The sequence below is a fragment of the Oryzias latipes genome, chromosome 17 (genome assembly GCF_002234675.1).
Source record: "Oryzias latipes chromosome 17, ASM223467v1".
NCBI classification, from domain to species: Eukaryota; Metazoa; Chordata; class Actinopteri; order Beloniformes; family Adrianichthyidae; genus Oryzias; species Oryzias latipes.
This window is the reverse complement of record NC_019875.2, coordinates 29,337,678-29,358,877: the sequence shown is the minus strand read 5'-3', so window position 1 is coordinate 29,358,877 and position 21,200 is coordinate 29,337,678. Positions and strand designations below refer to the sequence as shown.

Below are 21,200 nucleotides of genomic sequence, written 5' to 3'. Positions count from 1 at the left end.
AGAAAGGATCAAACAGAACTTAGATCTTAGAAGGTCCTGAGTGTTTCCTCAGCCAATGTCTGAATGAAGATCTGAGGCATGTACCTGTGAGCTCAGCTGACTCTTGATCCAGTTGAAGTAGTAATTCAGATCACTTCCCTCCATCAAATCACGGCCCCAGGCCGCCAACTTGGCGATGACCCTCGCAGCCTGAAGCATAGAGGAGGAGCTTTTATCTTCACTCTGCCTGTTTCATGCAACCTTAGACATTTAAATCAAGATCGGAGCAAATCCCAGGTCATGGCGCGATGCGTGCAACACTTTTGGCTTTATTAGTGTCGATAAAAGACACCTGTAATCCAAAGTTTGTCAAATATAGTCGAAGAATTACTCAATATTCGAGCAACAGAGGGAATGTGTTTAATTAGTTGAGGGAAAACTTCAAAAAGAGAAACTGAAAGATGGATTTTGCCCCTGAAACTTCATTAAAGTATTTTTAATTACCTGGCTTTAGGAAACGAGCACGGCCAGACACAGGACATATTTTAAACTCTGCGCTCAGCGGGACACTCGAAGGGCTAGAAGTGGAGTGTTTCAGACTGGAGGTGACATTATGCCCGCCTGCTGGAAGCCGGCTGGCTGCATTTCTCAATGAATACTTCACTAAAGCCTGCACTGCAGTCAAAGACGGACGGAGGAATCCTTACATACATAATACTGAATACACAGTATATAGATTTGATTGAATTATTATTAGATTAAACTCATTTAGAAGGAGATTTTAAGTGTATTTGATGTGAAAAACTTTGCTCCTTTGACAAATATCCTGCAACCATCTTGCTCTGATTCTGGTTTCAGTGTGAAAATATTTGTTTCTGCTTTGCTAAAACAAAAAAAACAAAAAAACGGTTGAGGTGATTCTCCACAGAGGTTCAGAACGTCTTCTGATGAGAAGGTTAAGAAATAATCTGGTGCTAAAGCCATGAAGGATTGTGAGGAGATTTAAAAGTTAGAACCAATCAAATCAAGAAATTGATCTGATTTGTCAAACTCCATAAAAATAAACAAAAAAAGACTCCAGACAAACTTAAAGTCGTCTTTGAGAAATGGTTAGATGCCTACATGCACAAAACGGGTCAATATTTTCTATTTATGCACTAAACTTTTACTTATTTTGGGGGCAAAAATCTGGAATCTAGTTCAAAAGGGGGCAAAATAAAATAAGCAGATCTGCAAAAAAAAAGTGAAAAAAATACAGCGATATGTGCTGAATATTTATTTACAGAACAAATTTAACTTATTTTAATGTGTTGAGTCAATCTTTGGTTGTTAAATGATCCATTTTTCCTCACCTTCCCTTTGTCCTGGAACGACCCTCATAAATTAGAGTTTGAGGCCAAACTGGAAACTTCCAACAACAAAGTGTGCCGCAGCATTCAGACAGTGGTTTGGTTAAAAGACGGAACACTAGAGGATTTGACTCCAATTCTGACACATGGCTGCTCGTCACATCCTAGAAAACCTGTTATAACTCCTTCAATATCAGCCATATTCCTGTCACACGTTCAGACTTCTAATGTTATGGCCGATAAATGTGTCTTTGACCTTCATGGTGGCTGAAAGGCACCAACCAGTCCAGTGAGTAACTCACCATGTGTACAGTGAAGAGATCCTGACGATTCAGCATGGGAAGGAAGTAGGACCACGCGGTGTTTTTGGTCTTCTTGGCGTAGTCAAAGAAGATGTTCACCCTCTGATGGTTCTCCTGAAGGACCGGAGAAGAAAAAGTCTTAGGGCCACGATGGATTATTATTAAATTTAATATTCTAAAAAGACTTTTTTTCAAATATAAAAGTATAAAAACAAATCTTCATCAGGCTAATTTCCCTAATTCATCAACAAAGTAAAAGTTTTCATCTGTGATGGCAAAACCTTCTGTTTTCTCCAAAATCATAAATAATACTTTAAAAAGATCCTGACGATGGAGGACATGAGATTAAAATTGTATTTTAGAGTATTTCTTTAGAGAGGGTGGGAGCAAAAGGGAGGGGAAGGTGTTACAGAATCCAACGGCACGGCCAACAACTCGGAGGAAACTCCTACCGCTCTGCAGAAACTATGTCCTAAAAAAACAGCACCGTATTTTTTTTTTTGTTAAAACGGCATAATCATATTTAAAAGACCACTGCGAACGCTTGAAAAAACATCAAAAGACGATGGGAGTCTGTCTTTAAATTGAAAACTTTATGACTTTACAACTATAGGAACAGGTTTTATTTTAAAGGTGGAAAGTGAATTAAGATGATGAAGGGAAGCTGCAAAGTTAACCACTTTACACGTTTGATTCAAATCTGCTGCTGATTTTTATGAAACTTAATGACTTAAAGAACCTATATCAAAACAATACATATATGTGAGCTTTAAAGTGTTTTATGAGGATCATTACTCCCTATAAACAACCCCAAAGTGGTATTTCTGATCCATTCATGCATCTCTGAGTTGTCCTCTAAAAACCTGCTCTCTGAGCACCAGCCCCTCCCAATCCACGAAAACCAGCGGCTTCTTATGTTGTGACGCCACAAAGTGAGGAACCGCCCCTTCCAGGAAGAGTCTGCGCTGCCAGCGCCGCCCGAATTCATCTCTTCATTTTGCTTTTGTTAACTCAACCAAAAGAGCAACAAGTAAATCACTAAACGTAATGTCTTCAAAGAATTCTCAACTATTTATGGATCCATAAATACTCAAAATATTTTAAAATATTCAATCCTTTTATAGTAAAAACTAACCACTCCAAAGAGTTTGTAAAAAGAGCTAGAATGTAGTTTTCTTCCCGTCTTGGTACCTGCAGAGTGTCGTCGATCAGAGTCAGGATGTACTGGACCGTCTGCTCCTTGGAGATGTGAGCCATCAGGTTCAGGAACGTCTTTGCGCACTGCTCAGTAACAAAAACATGACAGTGCGTAAAAAAAAACACCTTCTCTGCCATCTTGACCCGAAATAATGCAGCTTCATGGGTCCTAAGTGAAATTTACTAAAACAAAGTTGGAGCCATAAAAAAAGCTCAGCTAAAAGAAGTGGAGTTTGTTTTTCAGATTAAAAGCATTTCAACATTAATGAGACTATACCAAGTTTATGACTCTGAGGCAGGGCTGTGTAACACAAATATTACACTTGAGTTCCACACCTTGATGTATACAAATATAATCTTCAATAAATTGTGTTTTTAGAACATTTATCAAAAGTACAAACAACAGGATTGCTCACCTGATGTCCGTCTTTAGCTAAAATGGCTTGTTTTTCCTCAGAGTTGGCCATCTCAAATTTCTTGATGAACTCACAATCCTCTGCAGAGATCATCTGACTTCTACAAAACAATCCAGTGGAACAAAAGCAGGTTAGAACAATGACTGTCGATAGATGATTTTGTAAAAACTTCTCCCTGAAAAGCATTTCTGTCTAATTCTAACGTGTGCAATAGGAATGAATCTTTTTCCTGAGCAGAAACAGAAAAGCAATAATGAAAAATACTTCAAGATACATCCCAATCAGCATATGATACACGTGGCTATTTAAAGCCAACTTCTTATATCACATCAAAACACAGAATAAACCAGAAATAGGAAAACAAGACTTTGTTATATATACATGATTCAGTCAAAACAAAACAGGAAATTACAGCTTAGAACAAAAATAGAGTTGCTTTTCCAATAACAACACTTTGAAATTCATTCTTTAGTAAAAACTGTAAAAAAAAATTAAAAATAAGTGAGGTAATACATTATAAGTGCTGTAAGTATAATTGGTACAAAAGAACAAAAACGTGAATTTTTCTTTCACGTCTTAAAGACCCACTCAAGTGAAAATTTGGGTTTTGGTGTTTTTGACAAGTTCTTGTAACATTTTTCTCATGATGTAGGACCTATACATAGAAAATTAGGATTAAACTGTGTTTGAAAAATTATACACTTTTTTCTAATCGCTGTAATTCAGGACTAGAAGAACAAATGGAGTTTGAAAAAGATTGCAGCTCCCAGCCGCAGCTGCCACAGTCGGCGGGCAACAAGCTCTGCTCCATTCTGATCATCCACTGTCACACAAATAGATCAAAAATCGTCTTTGTTTTCCTCGTCTGAGCTGGAATCTGGATCTCAACTGGACGGATGGATAGCTCCAATTTTGCTCGCCAGTTTTGTTGCGTCTGTAACGTTAGGTTGGGGTTGTGAGGGGCTGTAAGCTAGTGGAAGGGGCATGTTAACAGATAGATGATGGGAAATAAGCTTAGTTGTACTTCTGTACCGACAGTCCCACCCTCGACTCAGAGGTGACTTTCTGATGAACTCCTGCTGCTAGAAACCACACAAGTTTTTTTTGTTTTTTTTTATTTTTTTATTTTGGCTAAAAAATGACGTCATCATAATAAAAGACCACTGAGAAGGTTTTGAAAATGCATCAATTCAATTCAATTCCATTTTATTTGTATAGCCCAAATTCACAACAACAGTCGTCTCGATGGGCTTCGTATCGGTAATTGAAAAAGTAAAACATAAAATTAAAAGGATCATGAATACATAGAATTCAATAGGAAAATACTAAATTGAACTAACAAACTGACTAAACTAAACTGGCATCCCTGCCCTTAGACCCCCCTTCGCGGTAAGGAAAAACTCCTAAAAAAACGGATTTGGGGAAAAAACGGAGAAACCTCATTGGTGACCACATGAAAGAGGCCTTCCTTCCTGACGCAACCCTCTCAAAGCAACCGGGCTTGGGACCGGCACAGAAGGAGAGAAGGGAACATTTAGTAGCATATAAAACTCCCAAACATTTTTAGAATTTGTTTTCTCCTCTGACAGTTTGATATTTATTTTGCGTTCTTGTTGCTTTAAATATGATCCCAAATCTAAAATGTCCACACAAAAAAAACAGAATCAGAGAAATGCTAACTTTTTTAATATTTTAATTTTAGTGTAAAAAATAGTGTGTTGCAGTTAGGGATGGGTACCGAGCCCGGGTACTGAACGAGCCCCAGGGCAACATTCTTCAAGACTGCAGCATCGGTAAGATCTGACCTCAACGATTCTGCTATCGGTACTGGAGAAGTCGCATTTTAGGTGTGTCCCACAAGATATAACCTAGCGATGTGACGGTGTGGGATTTTTGATCACCGCGCTGATGAGGCAGTAGTACCGTTAAAACCTTAACGACACCCATCCCCATTTGCAGTAGAATACTGTTAGGAGTACAGTTTTATAATGCAGTTGACCATCTCTGCATGTCAACACAAGAGTGTAGCTGAATGAATGAATACATACATGGATGAAGGAATGACTGGATGGGTGAATTGATTAATTAAAATCAGGATGTGCAGCATTTTGAAGGAACTTACTGCAGGTAGGACTGCCAGTTGACCATGTTGGCCCGAACCTCAGCTGCTTTAGCAGCGATGATGTTGGTGGGGACGGCAGCGTCCACGGCCCCTCGGATGTCCATCCCGTAATCTATGGTCCCAAGCCTAAACAAGTCACCAGGAACCGGGATCGAACTTCAGCACACCGGCTCCACTGTGATCCCAGAAGCAGACACAGCGGGTCCGTTAGGAAAGTATTCATTTTCAAACACTCAGTGGAGGTTTACGCGTCCGAACGGACGTTAACATCGATGACAGCTCGTCTTGAGCGCTGCTAAGGTGTAACCTGGATAGATACTCACATATACTCCGTCATTTTACAATTTGCTTCTTTATTTCTAAAGAGAATTTTCCCAGAAGGACGCGATGCTAACAAGCTAGCTGGTCGATTTAGCCAACTTGTGACCCCATCAATGTCACGAGTTTCAACAACCGCTTAAGAAACAAAAACAAAAAAACATCATTTTGGCTTCACCAAATAAAAATAAAAAAAGTTAAAATACAGTGAGATAAACGCTGCGATCACAGGACTGCTGGTTAAAAACCAAACACGGAAAAAACACAGACAGAGGATGCTAACAGCTAGCTTAGTTCGTTTTTAGCGAATGGCGTTAAAAACGATAAAGATCTGTGAGTGTGATAAAAGGAACAATATTATGCTTTTTAGAAACATGTCGACTGAATAATTATCAACACGAGTCCTTGAATGAAGCACTTACCGAGCTAATATGCTGCACTGTGCTAACTGACTACAACACAGCGGCACAGTCGGTCATGTGACACTGACAGTCGGTCACATGCGCGTGACTATCAGGGCTTCAACAAACAGCAGGGGCGTTATTAGATAATCCTGGGGCGCCACTGGAGGGGGGCTCCTGACAATGTTTTCTGTGATATTTGGGATACACAATGTAGTTTACATGAAACAATTTAAATATGAAGCAAACAACCAAAACAAGCACAATTTGTGTGTCAGCATTAACAACAACTTTTTTAATTAAACTTTAAGGAAAGTCGGAGTGGGGGATGTAGCCTTGTTTGAGGTTATTACTGCTTCTGACAATTGTACATTTATGCATGTTTGTATCAGTATAAACTTTTGTTTTCTGATAAAAACACAGAAAGTAATTAAGCATCTGTTAGTTATGATTTCACACAAGATTAAAAAACCTGAGTTGTTTCTCTAGGACATAGTTTCTGCAGAGAGGCAGGAGTTCATTAGAAATTTGCCTTTGAGTTTTGGGCTGGAAAATAAATGCAGAGACACACCACCCTCATTTCTCTTCAAATTGAAATTAATTTTTATTTATGAAGCACCTTTCATGTCAAACAGACAGCTCAAGGTGCTTCCCATAAAAAAACAAACAAGAATACAATAAAACCAATCCCCACACATGTAATAAAATAATTAAATAAGCCCCTCATAATAAAATACACAAAAACAAGCACAAGTAAAAGAGAAATGACAAAGCTAAAGAAAAGAGAACCCAGAAGGCGCCGTCCGCCCTGTCCTCCTGTTGGCCGGGGTGTCAGCATCTTTACAGCACAAGCACAACTTATCCCCAGCACCCAACGCCCCAGAGACCCCCAACCCCCAGGCCCAGTGCACCCAACATGGGCACACCAGGCCCGGCAGCCCAGAGGAGCTGGAACAAGAGATGCCAGAGGACAAGCATGGCCAAATCTCTGGGAGCCCGAACACTAACAGCCCATCCAAGGGTGAGAAGACACTCATAAACTTAAACTTAACTACCTGTATTTAAAATATAAATACAGGTAAAATATGAAAATATTAATTAAAATAAAATAAGATAAGATGATTTAGTGCATAAAAGTCTAAAATATAAATTAGAACAAGTTAAGACATAAAAGGACTAAAAGGTATTAAACAAATAAATATGTGATAAAATAGCATATAAAATATAAGAATAAAGATACCACATATATAAGATCTAATTAAAAGCTGAGTTAAATAGATGAGTCTTTAGTTTCTTTTTAAAAACCTCAACAGAGGATGAGGTCCTCACATCCTCAGGCTGTTCCACAGACGAGGTCCGTAGTGTCTAAACGAGGCCTCGCCGGGGATTTTTGTCTTGACTCTAGGGACCCTCAGCAGGCCCGCCCGCGCCTGAGGATCTAAGGGCTCTGGGAGGTTCATAGGCTAAAAGCAAGTCTGATATAAAAGAAGGACCAAGGCCATGGACACTCTTAAAAACTATTAAAAGAATCTTAAAATCAATCCTGAAGGGAGCCAGTGCAGAGATTTTAAGATGGGTGTAATTTGCTCCCTCTTCCTGGTTCTCGTTAAAAGGCCTGCAGGAGAGTTCTGGACTAGTGGATACTAGTGTATCCACCTGTATACACTCTCTCCTGTTTATAACTGCCACTCACAACCCCAGCCTATCATTATTGATGCAACCAAAATGGCGAGCAATATTAGAGCGATCCACCCATACAGTTTAGATCCAGATTCCAGCTCAGACGAGGAAAACCGACATGGATCTATTTGTCTGCAGGGAGCTTGTTGCTCATCCAGCGTATTTTTTGAAGTCAAAAATACACCTTTTTTTTTTCAAAAACAGCCTTTTTTCATCTGCTTCTGATTCGCAATAATTTTAATAAAAAAATACTGAGAAGTTGCAAATTTGAGATTTATTTTCTTTATATTTGTCCTCCGTCATGAGAAAAATGCCACAAGAACATGGTAAAACCATCAAAACGCAATTTTCATCACAGAGGGTCTTTGATGTCTTGATTATATTCAGGTAAAATCAATGCTTTTTGTGAAACCAAACAAAAGGGGGGTACGTTTTTGTTCGACTTCATGACATCCTTATCTGGAACAGACGTCACACATCAAAGGAAAACACCGCAACAACATGTTAAAATGACCCAAAACACCATTTTCATTGGAGTTGGTCAGAAACACTTTTTTCTATTATGTTAAAAAGGACATGCTAGAATGAATTACTGTTTTCAACAGTGTTGCTCAATCAGTTTTCCAGCTGCCACATTAAGAACTTTGCCTTTCAAGCACATTAGCCTCACATTTTCAGTTTTACTTTAATTAGAATAACATTTTTTTTAAAGGATTTAAATTTTAAATTAATTTAAATGAAATAATTAAATGAAAAATGTAATAGTTTAGTTCTTTTGTCAGATCATTATTTCACACCTTGTTGTAAGACTTAAAAATGCAGAGACGTCACATTAGAAGTAGAAAATATTGTTGCATCTTTTACGATTGTTTTTCTTTTCTTTTGTAAGACATGTTTATTCCAATCAAAAATGATCCTGTGCCTGTCACTGGCCTTCCTCTGTCCGTGTAGTTCAGACAGTAAGACCTCCACGCTTAATCTGGCCTAAGCTGGTGAGACGCAGTAAAGCACGGAGGAATCAGGATTGCATCCAGTAGGAACACTGTCCTAATCCCCTTCTGCCCTCTCCTTTGTAAACACTCTGCTTCGTCCGCTTCACCGATGCTTCTTCCTTCCTTTTGCAGCCATGATGCGTTTCAGAGCTGAGGGGGTGAGAAAAGAGCGGGAAGAGTGGATGTCCTGTGATCTAACGCAAACTGGGGTCTCGCATGGCAAGTGAGGCCTGGTGGTTGGAGCATGCCATGTGTTAGCGTGCTGAGGCAGTGGGAGATCCGGCCCACGTCTGTGCTGCGGGGGATCAAACACGCCAGGGTCCTGATGTGGCAGTGGATACGGGGACTGGTCCGGGCCTGCCGGCACAGCGTGGGATATGAGCTCAACTACAATGGGCCTGTCAGAGAGGAGCGGGAGATTGTTTGCCTTGAGGTATGGAAATATTTGTCATCAAGGGTTACCATAATAGTCATAAACTCCTAGCCCCCCCCCCCCCCCCCCCCCCCCCCCCCCCCCAAGGAAATGTCTGTTTCTCATCTAGTTTCCCAAAAATGATTGACAGGGAATCTGTTTAGGCAGATTTGACTGACAACACGGAAACAGACATTTTCTTTTTCGGCTTCCATAAACAGCCACAGATAACAATTGTCTGTCAAAGAATTTAAGACTGAATAAAATACTTCATATCAGCACATGAACAAGTCCCCAGACAGCTTCTTATTAATTGCCAGAAAATAATTAAAACATCTTTGGTGCCAGAGTGTGCTTATTTCAGATAGACTGCAGCTGCTGGAGACTCAGCAGCCTTTTTTTTTCTTCAAGCTGAACGTCTATTTAGAGAAGTCCTTCCAGTCTGAACAAAGCCTAAGAAGATTAAAAGAAGAAGATAGTCAGTCTTGAAATAGTTTGCTTCAAGTTACTGGAACTCTGAATAAAGTTATGCCATCAAATAAAATGCAGCACAGGCACCATCTGTGTGCAATAAATAAAAACAGTTAAATTAGTGTGTTGAGAACTCCAACACTGTCATCTTGTAGAGAAAAGAATTGTTCCCGATAAATGGATGAATAAGGATTTCCGATCACTGTGTGCAGTGAAGCCTGTTGCTATTCCCAGAAAGGAAGGGATTGCAGGAGAACCACGAGAACCCACAAAGCTTTCTCCAGTTTTGATTGGATGGTCAGGATGGGAGATGATTGGGTTCAGGTCATTAGCATATATCACACAAAGTTATGTGGCCAGATATCTTGGAGCAAAAGTGACGCTGTTGCATTGTAATTAGATTATTTCCTGTTGAATAAAAGGAGCGGCAGCAAACACACATTTATGGAAGTTCATAGAAGAGTTTGCTGGGATTCCTGAACTTAGGATTTAGTGCATGTACCCACACGGCTCCAACAAAAAATGCCGGCTGGTTGGAGATTCACATTTTTGGTGTTTTTTTACATGTTTTTGTGACATGTTTGTCATGATGGAGGACATGCATAAAGGAAATTAAGATCAAATGTGCATTTCTGAGTATTCCTTTATTCAGATTGTTGTGAATCAGTAGCAGACGAAAACATGAGGTTTGAAAAAGATTTTATTTTTGACGAAGAAAATGCGCTGGGAGGGCAACAAGCTCCCCGCTCCGCTCCATTCTGATGCATCCACTTGTAGACAAATAGATCCATGAACGTCTTTGTTTTCCTCCTCTGAGCTGGAATCTGGATCTAAACTGTAGACGTGGTTGGCACGTGGATTCGGGCCCCTCTGCTTTCTGTTTTAACTGCACCTTAGACATGTAGGACCCTTGGTGGTGGTGGTGGTGGGGGGGGGGGGTGCTTGGACATCACTGCCAGCAAGCAGGCGATGTCCTCTCAGTGCCCTACACGCCAACTTTAGCTGCACCCTTTAGTACACACACCCTTTACACCACAACAATATGCACTCCAAAACACACACACACACAAACACACATCACACATACATTACACAAGAAAGGTGGGACCTCTGACCTTCTGTCCCCTACCCCATCCCTCATGGGGGAAACTAGGGTCTCGGCAACGGCGGCCGTGTTCCTCGGGTGCTGGCTCCCCGGTGGCCCTCTCTCCACGCAGGGAGAGGGATCGATACGTTCTCTGGCAAGACCATGAGCCAGGGATCACATCGCATCTGATCCTGGGGGTGTCTGTGTCCCTGTGGTGTGGGTTCTGGTCCTTGGCCTTGAGCGCTGGGCCTCGCCAAAATTCCAGGTGAGCCTGGTGGGGCCATGTTTACAACACTCTTTGGGGACACCCACTTCTCTTGGGTGTCCTCCTCCCGGGCAGCCCCTTGCTTGCTCATTCCTGGACCTCCCTCTGCCTGGGTGGGGGGGCTGCCTGGAGCATGGGGCGGGTCGCCCTTGGGGAGCCTTGGCTCGTGCCTGGGGTTGGGGGATGCTCAGAAGTCCTGCTATCATTGTCCTGGTTGGGCTGGAGCTTGCACTCTCTGTGCTCGTGGACCTCCCTGTAGGACAGCTGGATTGATTTTTCACAGTTCTGGCTATTGTTGCTAAAATACTGAATCAATGTGATCATGGATTTCAATTTTACTTAGATTCAAATTAAGATTCAAGAAAATGAATTGACATCAGTTTACTTGTGAAAGTTTGGTTTTGGTATGAAAAACAGTTTTCACTTAACTGGGAATGTCAATCAAACAACAGTAACATTTTTAGATAAAAGTATTATCACTTACAGTTTGACAACAGGAAAGCTGCTTTTTTGTCTAATGTTATATGTGAAATTGCATTAGAATTGATGAATTGATGTTGCATATTTGCAGTAAAATAATCTATTTTATTAATCACAGCTTTAGTTTTCAGACTGGTTGTGAATTACATACATTCGTCTTCTTTATTAACTAATGCGTTCCTGTCACGCATGACAGACAGAAGAGAATATTTCAGAAATCATGATTATTTTGTTTAATAAAAATTTGCTTTGAAGATCTTTTAACTACATTTGTTTGGGTTAACATTTCAATTACCTAAAGTTATTTTCCTTTTCTTTGATTTTTTTTCCTGTTTACATTTGTTCTGATTGTCATTTCCAATCTAAAGTGCAGTGTTCCAGTCTCTATTTTTTTTCTTTTTTAATCATTAATCATATGCAGGATCAACGCAAGGTCACCAATGCCATGAAATGATTGGGATGAGAAGAACCGTTTGCCTTGCTGAAACATGAAAATATGAAAAACATATATTTTTTTAAATGCCGGCTTTTCTATTGGTTTTTATCTCCATAGCAACCATTTTCATTTTTGGTCACCTGGAGGGGATGAACAGTTCTTTGTAATTTTTAGAAGAATAATCAAAAGTTAATCTTTTGGTTTCCTAGGTAACAGACCTTTTTTTTAACCACACCAACAATTCGAATATATTTACAATGTATGTTATATCGTTTTGTTCAGCTTGAGTCAGGGATTTATGATCATTTTTTTCAAAAATATGCAAGGAATAGATTTACTTTTGTGAGCTCGTCCCACTAATGCCAATAAAAATCTAGAACTCCTAAAACCAAAGTTTTTCCCCCAGTATCTTCTAAATGCTGCTCAAGGAGTTAGAATGAGATCAAGGAAAAACCCTTGGAGAGGTTTAAATTTGTAGCTGGCACTAAAAGTGTTTTTTGATTTATTTATTCAAGACAGCGGCCTCTTCCTGAGGTCAAAGGTCATTGAAACTTGCTATGATGTCATAATTTTTTTTGGGGGGGGGTCATTCACTATGCCCAAAAATCACTATTTTCCCCGTGTACTAGGTGTGTGCAAATTTGGATGAATTTTGAGTATGTGGCAGGGGTAAAGATTTTGCTCAGAGGCACAGGTAGAAGGAAAAATTGCAAAAACGATCTGCTCCTTCAGTTCAGGACTGCTGCAGGACAGAACAGTCAAATACACAGAACAGGTAAAGGGTTTAAAAACCGAAAGCGCAGGAAGGATTGAATTTAAAGGCACAGGTAGAGTTACAATGGGTTTGGGAGCCAGTTATCGCTCATATGACAGTAGCATTGAAAGAGACGTATGTAGTTCTGTACAGTATTATTAGGTTTTTCAAGGGATCATTGAAGGTACCAATAAGAATTCTGTAGTCTGACAGCTTGGGGGCATTAACTGTCTCTGAATCTTTTTGTATGGGACGCCAGGCTCCTGCATTGTCTCCCAGAACCTTTGTAAGGAGCAAAAGCTCTCAAATATTTTCTGAACACCTGAAACCGCAATATTTATCATTTAAAGCCAGTCTGCATAAAGGACAGGAATTTGAAGTTCGGTTCTATATTGGTGGTTAGAGTGCGCCAAAGACAACTGATGACACCACAAGTTGATTACAAGGAGGAAGACACTGATTGCACCTCATGAAAATGAGAATGACATTTAGTGTGAAAATAGCACCTTCATCAGCACACTTTGAAATGATGGGAAAAGAGGATGTTTTGCTGTGACTAAACAGATGCTCATGGGAAGCATGAGGTCCTGATGAGATGATAAAAAAGTGCCACTCGTCTCCAGTCTTCTCATGTTGAGTTACAGGGATTGAACATAAAGTACATTTTTGGATGCCTCGTAAAACATTAAATACATTGGATTCACCTGTTTCGTCTGCGTGACCTTGTTCATTCAGACATTCCTGCACCACCTTGCTAAATCACACAAGTATTATTCATCACACATGTGTGTCTATGGAACGCACAAGCCTATTTGTGGGTCTGGGTTACACAACACCACCACAAGAGGAGGTGTTAAATGAAGGGAGAAGGTAACAGTTCCTTTATTTGAATCAGGGAGGATGAGGATGTCTGAATGCTCTGAACACTTATGAATATCAATAAAACAGAGCAAGTCTTTACTGAAGGAAATATACGTATTTTTCTCTTAAAAGAAACAAAAAGCTGTTTATATGAGGAATATTTGCAGTATCAGACCAAAAACACCGGAACTGTGCAGACTGACATAAAAAAAAACCTGGTTTCTATCGAGTCTCCATGCTCACATTTATGTGGTTCCACTCGAAAGTGACATTGATTTTCACGGCATCGGGAGGCATCTTGACCAACAATGTGGCACCGAAATGCAACCGCATGAAAGCAGCGAAGCAAATTGAGCAGACAGAAAAAGGTGTGTCTGGCTGGAGTTTTGCAGAATGTACAGGTGCTGAGTCCAGACTGCCATCTGCTGATTAGAGAATGACGGACATGAAGGGAATTTGAAAAGAAAGGTGTTAATATCTTTTTAGTTTTGAACTGCCTGTAACAATTCATATTCAAATGTACACCGGATTGATTCCAAAACATCATAAAAATTTCTTCTCAACGTGACATAATAAACCTAAAAAGAATAAAAAGGAAGCAATGAAACTGAATAAAATTAAAATAAAACAAAGATGTGTCTGAAAAATAAGGCACCTCTCAGATCTTGATGTTCATGCTGTTCTTACTGCTTCCTTCAGGTGGCAGTGTCGTTTTTGTTCTGCTGATGATGAAGAACACACAATCCTCAATGAGGGAAATAATACGAAATAAAAACAAACATCATCTGCACACCCTAAGGATGTATATCCAGCCCATAATTTCTGCTTTTCTCATTCAGGCTGGGGGTGATACAGATGTCCAGATTCGATGGAGAGGATTCGCATTGTTTCACTGCTGCTTTTACAATGGACAAAGTTAACAAACACGCGCACACACACGCATACACACGCACGTCACTGTGCATGCGATCCCTCTGAAACTCAAAGCAATACAAATTCAAAGAACACCTAAAAAATGACAGTCATTGAGATGAAAATGCTCCATCAGCTGTTTCAGCACCACAGACAGCGACTTTAGACCCAGATTTGGATGAATCTGCCAACAGAATCTCAACTTTTATTTACTCAGTACTGCTTTAATGCATTTGTAAGCATCGTGGAAATTGAATTAGGCGAAAGTTTAGGTTCCTGACACTCGTTTAAGATGCTCAGAACAGAAAACGACAGATTTTTTAAATGTCCTGTTTGAATGTTCTGCTTCTGCGCTCTCGCCTTCAGCTCGATGGGCGATAGGGCAGCAGCTGAACCTGTGTCATACTGTCGGGATTTTACTCTCGTCACTGGGCTACTACGGGTTGCAGAGGGGACGCATGCGTAGTGATTTGAAGCAGCCGGTCGGTGAAGGAGAAAAAAAAGCCTTATGTTCCATCGGATGTAATCAAGGCTCAGGTTTCCCTCTTCGTGCTGTGCATACATGGTGAAATTGTGAGTATTTGTTGGACAGGGACGCGTCCCTGCGTGATGGTGTTCGTGCTCGGAGCGTTTTCTTGGTCGTTTTTGATGGCATGTTTGGCTTCAGAGGGTTAGGTGCCTTTTCGGCGGTTGTCTTGGGCAGATGGAGCGCCACGGTTCTCCACTTCCCGCTGCTGTGATGCGCCTCTTGTATCGGTTTGGATGTGAACCCGCTCAGTCAGGAGCCTTTTTTTAATCCCGGTGTCCTTCACGTTTGTGCTGCAAGGCTGTAGAGTGGGTGGGAGGGTGGGGGTGGGGGTTAGCTGGCGTTTTCCTGGGTTTTTTCTTTGAATGAATACTATCACCCCACCCCCCACCCCCCCCCAATTCCATCGGCTATAGCTGTTGAGTCAACCCGAAGCGCACTGCGATGCTGTCAGCTCTGAAGCGCCCGACACCCCAACGCGTAAAATGTGTCATTTTGGCAAGGCGCGCGGAACCTGCGGCTGATGCTGATGCCAGCTCGGATTTGGGGTGGGGGGTGGGGGGGAGGTGAAACCGCGGATCCATTTTGGAACTGGTTTTGTTTTCATGGAGAGGATGTTGCGGTTTCCAGATTCCGGAGCTGCGGCTTCAGCAGGCCCCGCGCTCTCATCATCCCCCCCAAAATGTGTTTGGAACAGGGCTCGCCGTGTCAGGTAGTGGCGGGAAGATGCCATGTGTCAGAAGCGACAGCTCTGTTACATAAACGATCTGACAGGATTTGGCAGCGTCTGACCTGGTGATGACACATTTCCAGAATCAGACAAGAAGTCCTTCTGTGAGCTGAGCTCCACTGTCCACAGGCCTACCATCCGAGAGGGGGGGTTCTGATGAACACCGCAGAGACTTACAGTCACAATAGTGACACAGTGATTCCTCATGCAGCCTGGGGGCCCATACAAATCTGATGCTTGACTAGTTCACATCCTAAATAGGTGTGTAATTATATTACCCCCCCCCCCCCCCCCCCCACACACACACACCTGCACAGAGCTTCACAAACCCCCATGTGGACTGCTTTAACAATTGCAGGTGGGATATTTTAAAAAAATCCCCTTTATGTGTACATTTTTGGAAGAAAAATGGCTTCCTTTGCACAGGAAATACCAACACAGGTACATATATACCAGATAGGTGTGCCGTCATTGATATCGATTCAATTCTAACAAGTAAAATGCTGGTGAGGAGGGACTGCTGGTCTGGATCTCAGACTTCCATCACCTCTGTTGTCATATTAGCCTGCAGCACGGCTCATCCTGCCCTTGCTCCACTCATTACGCTGGCACCCATTTCCATCACACTGATGCATTGCGGGCCAAGAGCTTTTCCTTCACGATAAAATCTCAGTTACACACAATTCCTGACATCAACACTCATTGGCCTCCCTCTCCCCTGACTGCAGCCCATGGGATCAGAACGGATGGAGATGCGAAAGAGGCAGATGTCGGTGCAGCAGGAGTCGGCAGCGGGGGGAACTGCACCGGCCCAGCAGGACCAGCCGGGCCAGGCCAACCCACGGGGCTCAAATGCGTGCTGCTTCTGTTGGTGCTGCTGCTGTAGCTGCTCCTGGTAAGTCTTCTTCAAGCTCACTGTGCCACAGCATGGGCGACATTTTTGCACGCAAGACAGCCGCTGCGTCTCAACAGCAGGCCCGAGCCTCTGCCTGATGCTCCTGACAGATTCACATGAAATATGTGCACGTTCGCCCAGCAGCAGCTTCATTACATTTGGAAAAGGCTCAACCTAATTTTAAACCGCATATCCGTGTAAGCTCCTTTCTCGTCTATGATATCGACAGATCAGAATCCGACTTATCTATTATTTATTTATGAGGATTCAGGCTCTTTTCTGATTAAATCAACGCAGCCACACAGGGAAAACGGAGACGTTCAGCAGATGACAAGCTCCTGCAAGCAAAGAGCCAAAATCTGGGGCAGAGTTCAGATAAAATGATAAATACACTTCTATCTACAAATAATTTTGTTTTTGCATGGTGTACAAATACATCTATGGATATGTGTTGACAAATATTTCTGCAAAATCTGATCAATTTTAAGAACCTAAAACAATAATGATAAAGGTTTTCAGTTTATTAAATTGAATCGTAAGTGGTCAGGTTTTAGACACGCCTCTCCCTGCTTTTTAAAAAAGCATTTAGGTGTTTTTTCTTTTAAGAGTCTGAGATCAATTCTAATTCGAGGCAAGCTTTATTTAAATCTTGAACGGCGTTTATCCGTTTGATCATTTAAAGGTAAACAGTCACAAGTCCTAGTTGTTTTTTATCAGATAGTTCAGTCTAAGAAGGCAGCTGCCATCCATGAGACTGAGTCTAGGACTGCAAACTGATGCTTTGCTTTTAGACATTTTCATGCACAGGCAGCATTTGTTTTCCTGTTTTAATTGATACATTTTCTGTTTCAATTCTGTCAAGTACGTATATGTTTGTTTCTATAGCAGTTAAGTGCTTCAGAATTGTAAAAGGGAGCATCAAATGAAGCCGAAACAGGGAATTAGAACAATTATCACCAACGAAATAAAATAAAGATTTAGTCACGGTAAAGACCAACAAAAAGCTTTGCCGAATAAAAGTCTGTATTTTAAGACACTTAACAGAGTGGATCTGTCGTAACGACAAAGGGAGGGCGTTCCAAAGACGAGGAACAACTGCTTGGAAAACAAGCTCTTCTCTGATTTTACAGCAGTCACACGTTTTTGGTTTGCGGCCCCTCAGAGGACGAGATGAAGAATAAGGGGTCACATTTTCAAATCTGCTCTAAATTTGACTGGGAGGCAATGAAGGGAAGACAGCAGAGGAGTGATATGAGCTCATTTATTGACACCGGGAAAAGAGATCAGTTCAATCTGCATTCGTTTCAGCAGTTCAATCAAAAGGCAGTTCTCTAAGCCTGAACATTTTGTGGCTTGTTTCACATGTGGACCCAGTCTTGACTTTTATTAAAGATCAATGAGAATGGATTGATTGGTGTAGAAGCATCTTCAATGCCTGCAGCAGCAGGACATGACTTAAGTTGAAGACCCACTCCAACGAAAATGTTTTTTTTTGTAAATTTAACACATTCCTGAGGCATTTTTCTCATAAAGGACATATATAAAGCAAATGAAGCTTAACATTGCATTTCTGAGTATTTCTTTGTTCAAATTGTTGTGAATCATAAGCAGATGTGAAATGCAGTATGAAAAAGATTGTATTTGTGAAGTAGAAGATATGCTGGGCGGGGCCACAGTCTACCTGCTCCGCCCCTTTCTGATCCTCCACCTGCAGACAAACAGATCAGTGAACGTCTTTGTTTTCCTGGTCTGAGCTGGAATCTGGATCCGAACTGGACGGCTGGACAGCTCAGGCATTGCTCCCTATTCTGTTGGACCTTTCATGTTAGCTTGGGGTTGTGAGCGGCTGTAAGCTAGCGGCAGAGAGTGTAAACAGAGAGCTCTCAGCAAGTTGTTTCACATGAACTCCTGCCACTCTGCAGAAACTATGTTCTAGAAAACGACTTTTTAAATGTTTTGAAATTTGGCTAAAAATGACATCATCATAATTAAACCACCGCTGGGAATACTTTGAAAATAGATCTAGAGATGGTTGGAGTGGGACTTTTAACAAAAAATCGTTTTCATCCGACAACACGGTGTAAAGTTTAAAAATGGATTGGTTTAGACGTGTCACCCCCCCCTTAAGCATCTTTAATGTTCATGAGCAGCAGGAAATCCCTGAAGTGAAGTTTGGGTTTAAGCTTGAACCGTTTTTGTTGAGTTTTTGTGTCTGTTTCATCATCAGGAATGAAGACCGGGACGACCGGAACAGAAAAACATCGTATGACGTCAAAGAAGGGACCGCAGACTGTGAAGACTGGTCAGCTCAGTTCAATGCGAAAAACCGTCATGCACATCAAATTAATTAAGTGTGCATCATTGTTTCCCTTTAATGTTTTTCCTTGCCTCCAGTCCCAAGCCCACCCTGGAGGAGGTGCATTCGTGGGGGCAGTCGTTTGATAAGCTCATGGGCTGCCCGGCCGGGAGGAACTGCTTCCGACAGTTTCTTCGCACCGAGTTCAGCGAGGAGAACATGCTCTTCTGGCTAGCCTGCGAGGAGTTCAGCAAAGAGACGAATAAGAGCATGATCGAGGAGAAGGCTCGGGTCATCTATGAGGATTACATCTCCATTCTGTCGCCAAAAGAGGTGGGCAGATCACAATTCTGACATGGTTCTCATGGAGTTTGTTTAAATGAAAAACAATGGATTTGCCAAGAATTAGGATCTTCTTATTGGCAAAATAGGATTAAATGGTTCTGTTTGAATTATATCTTTGGGCCAAATGTTCTTTAAATTGCACATTTGTAGTAAATTTACTCCATAATTTTATGGTTGTGAGTGGATCTTAGAACTGTGTGATCTAGGACTTCATATTTCCTCTAAGGGTATTTTGAAGCAAGCATGAAATACATGAATTGACTGATCTATGATATCAAAATAAAACTTTTACGCCCGAGAAGTAGACCTAAAAAGTACAGGTTTGAGCCTGTTAGCTTCACTTTTACCAAAGACTGGACTCTGGGAACAGAAAGTCTGGATCCAAATGTTTAAAAAATGTTTAATTCTCCTGAACTCAAGTTTTAAAGTACAACGGAAAACACACCAGTTTATTTCAGTTTTCAGCTGTTTCAGCTGAAAAACTAGAAAAAAAATCCTAAAACAGATGAAAACACTTAGAACTACAAAACAAGATGTGATAATCTACATATTCACAAAGCTTTACAAGTAGTTACACTAGTTTAAATAAGTCTTTGTGAACAGTAAAGTCCCACTGTGATCATCTTTTGATCTATTTTCAAAGTGTTCCCAGTGGTCTTATAGTCATGAGGATGCCGTTTTTAGCCAAAATCTAAAATCCGGTGTTGTTTTCTAGAACATTGAGACATTTGAGAGGATTTTACAGAAAAAATATTGTTTCTTTTAAAGACCCAACGGGATGAAAATGGTGTTTTGGTGTTTGTAACATGTTCTTGGGGGATTTATTTGATGATGGAGGACAAACAATTTAGCTCTTTGCAATGGGGAGGGGAAGAGGGGGTGGGGTTGCTCTGCACCAACAGTCCCGCCCACAACACAGAGGTGAATTTTTAAAAAATTCCAGCTGCTCTGCAGAAACTATGTCGACACAGGTTTTTTTTTTAGGGGGGGAATCTGGCTAAAAACAACATAATCCTAATGAATAGACCACGGGGAACACTTTGTAAGTAGATCAAACGGTCATCGGAGGGGGGGGTCTATTTTGTCTCTACTTCCTATTTTCTCTCATCTCCTCCCAGGTCAGCCTCGACTCGCGTGTGCGTGAGACCATCAACCGGAACATGGTGGAGCCCACCTCGCACACGTTCGAGGACGCCCAGCTGCAGATCTATACGTTAATGCAAAGAGACTCGTACCCCCGCTACCTGAACTCCTCAGCACACAAAAACCTGCTCAACTCCCTGTCAGAGCAGTCCCCCGAATCTTAGGGCGGTGACGACACCACCTTTTGACGGTACCCCCCCCCCTCCCCTTCCCCAAAATCCGCATCCCTTTTTTAAAAGATGTTTTCCTTTGTATGTTCAGTGTAGGGTTAGACGGGGCGTGGGCCTCGGGGCCCGGCCCCTCCCAGGGATCTCAGAGCTGTTGTGATCTGCACCTGACCGAAGACACTCAGGTCTTAAAATCTCCCGAGGGCTCAACATCACAAGTACTGCTTCAGATCAACAAAGCAAAACTCTCCAAAGGAAAATGAAAACGCGTCGTTTCAGTTTTCTTTCTTTTGATAGAAATACTCTATTTTATTTGTGTTTACTTTTTTATGGTCTGTTGGTTTTTTTTGTATGATTGTTTAGGTAGGGTGGTGGTGGTGGTGGGGGGGGGGGGGGGTCATTCCTGATGTAGACTATATATATATATATATATATATATATATTTATGAGTTTGTAAATAGTAAAACATGGAATTGTGGGTATTTTATGTGGAAATGCCTGGTTCTCTTTACTGCGTATGAAAATCAAAGCTCAAGTCAAAAAGCTACAGGCAGCTTTGTGGGGTATCGTTTGGTTTTTACCTTGTTTTGTCACCAAACCTCACACTTTGGTTCCTGTGTCGGTGACTTGGCAACTCCAGTTCATGCAGGACCTGAGCGTCGTG

At 41.4% G+C, this 21,200-nt stretch overlaps 2 protein-coding genes across 5 annotated transcripts in view; one reads left to right on the top strand and one right to left on the bottom strand.

Annotated features, from left to right (window-relative positions):
* The window catches only part of atp6v1h (ATPase H+ transporting V1 subunit H), a 30,854-nt gene extending 24,675 nt beyond the window's left edge, over nt 1-6,179 (bottom strand). The window contains exons 1-6 of one of the 4 annotated variants that reach the window (XM_011487061.3): nt 6,106-6,179; nt 5,366-5,540; nt 3,244-3,343; nt 2,822-2,911; nt 1,631-1,744; nt 85-189 (exon numbers count right to left, since the gene is read on the bottom strand). In XM_011487061.3, the coding sequence (XP_011485363.1) occupies nt 85-189; nt 1,631-1,744; nt 2,822-2,911; nt 3,244-3,343; nt 5,366-5,469 (513 nt within the window). In that variant the 5' untranslated portion in view covers nt 5,470-5,540; nt 6,106-6,179. The remainder of the gene's footprint in view (nt 1-84; nt 190-1,630; nt 1,745-2,821; nt 2,912-3,243; nt 3,344-5,365; nt 5,541-6,105) is intronic. The other 3 variants (XM_004079441.4, XM_020711219.2, XM_020711220.1) reach the window with 3 other exon arrangements.
* A 2,613-nt stretch (nt 6,180-8,792) lies between these two features.
* Nucleotides 8,793-20,888, top strand: LOC101161339 (regulator of G-protein signaling 20). The gene is made up of 5 exons (XM_023965115.1): nt 8,793-9,189; nt 16,419-16,585; nt 18,813-18,887; nt 18,980-19,214; nt 20,345-20,888. The coding sequence occupies exons 1-5, from the start codon at nt 9,001-9,003 to the stop codon at nt 20,531-20,533; spliced, it is 855 nt and encodes a 284-aa protein (XP_023820883.1). The 5' UTR covers nt 8,793-9,000; the 3' UTR covers nt 20,534-20,888.
* The last annotated feature ends 312 nt before the right edge of the window (nt 20,889-21,200 follow it).

Bases quoted from the DNA above. Each gene is read 5' to 3' on its own strand.
- LOC101161339 (XM_023965115.1), top strand. From the start codon at position 9,001: ATGCCATGTGTTAGCGTGCTGAGGCAGTGGGAGATCCGGCCCACGTCT. The intron at 16,586-18,812 runs GTAAGTCTTCTT...TTTCATCATCAG, and splicing joins TGCTGCTGTAGCTGCTCCTG to GAATGAAGACCGGGACGACC. The intron at 18,888-18,979 runs GTCAGCTCAGTT...CCTTGCCTCCAG, and splicing joins ACCGCAGACTGTGAAGACTG to TCCCAAGCCCACCCTGGAGG.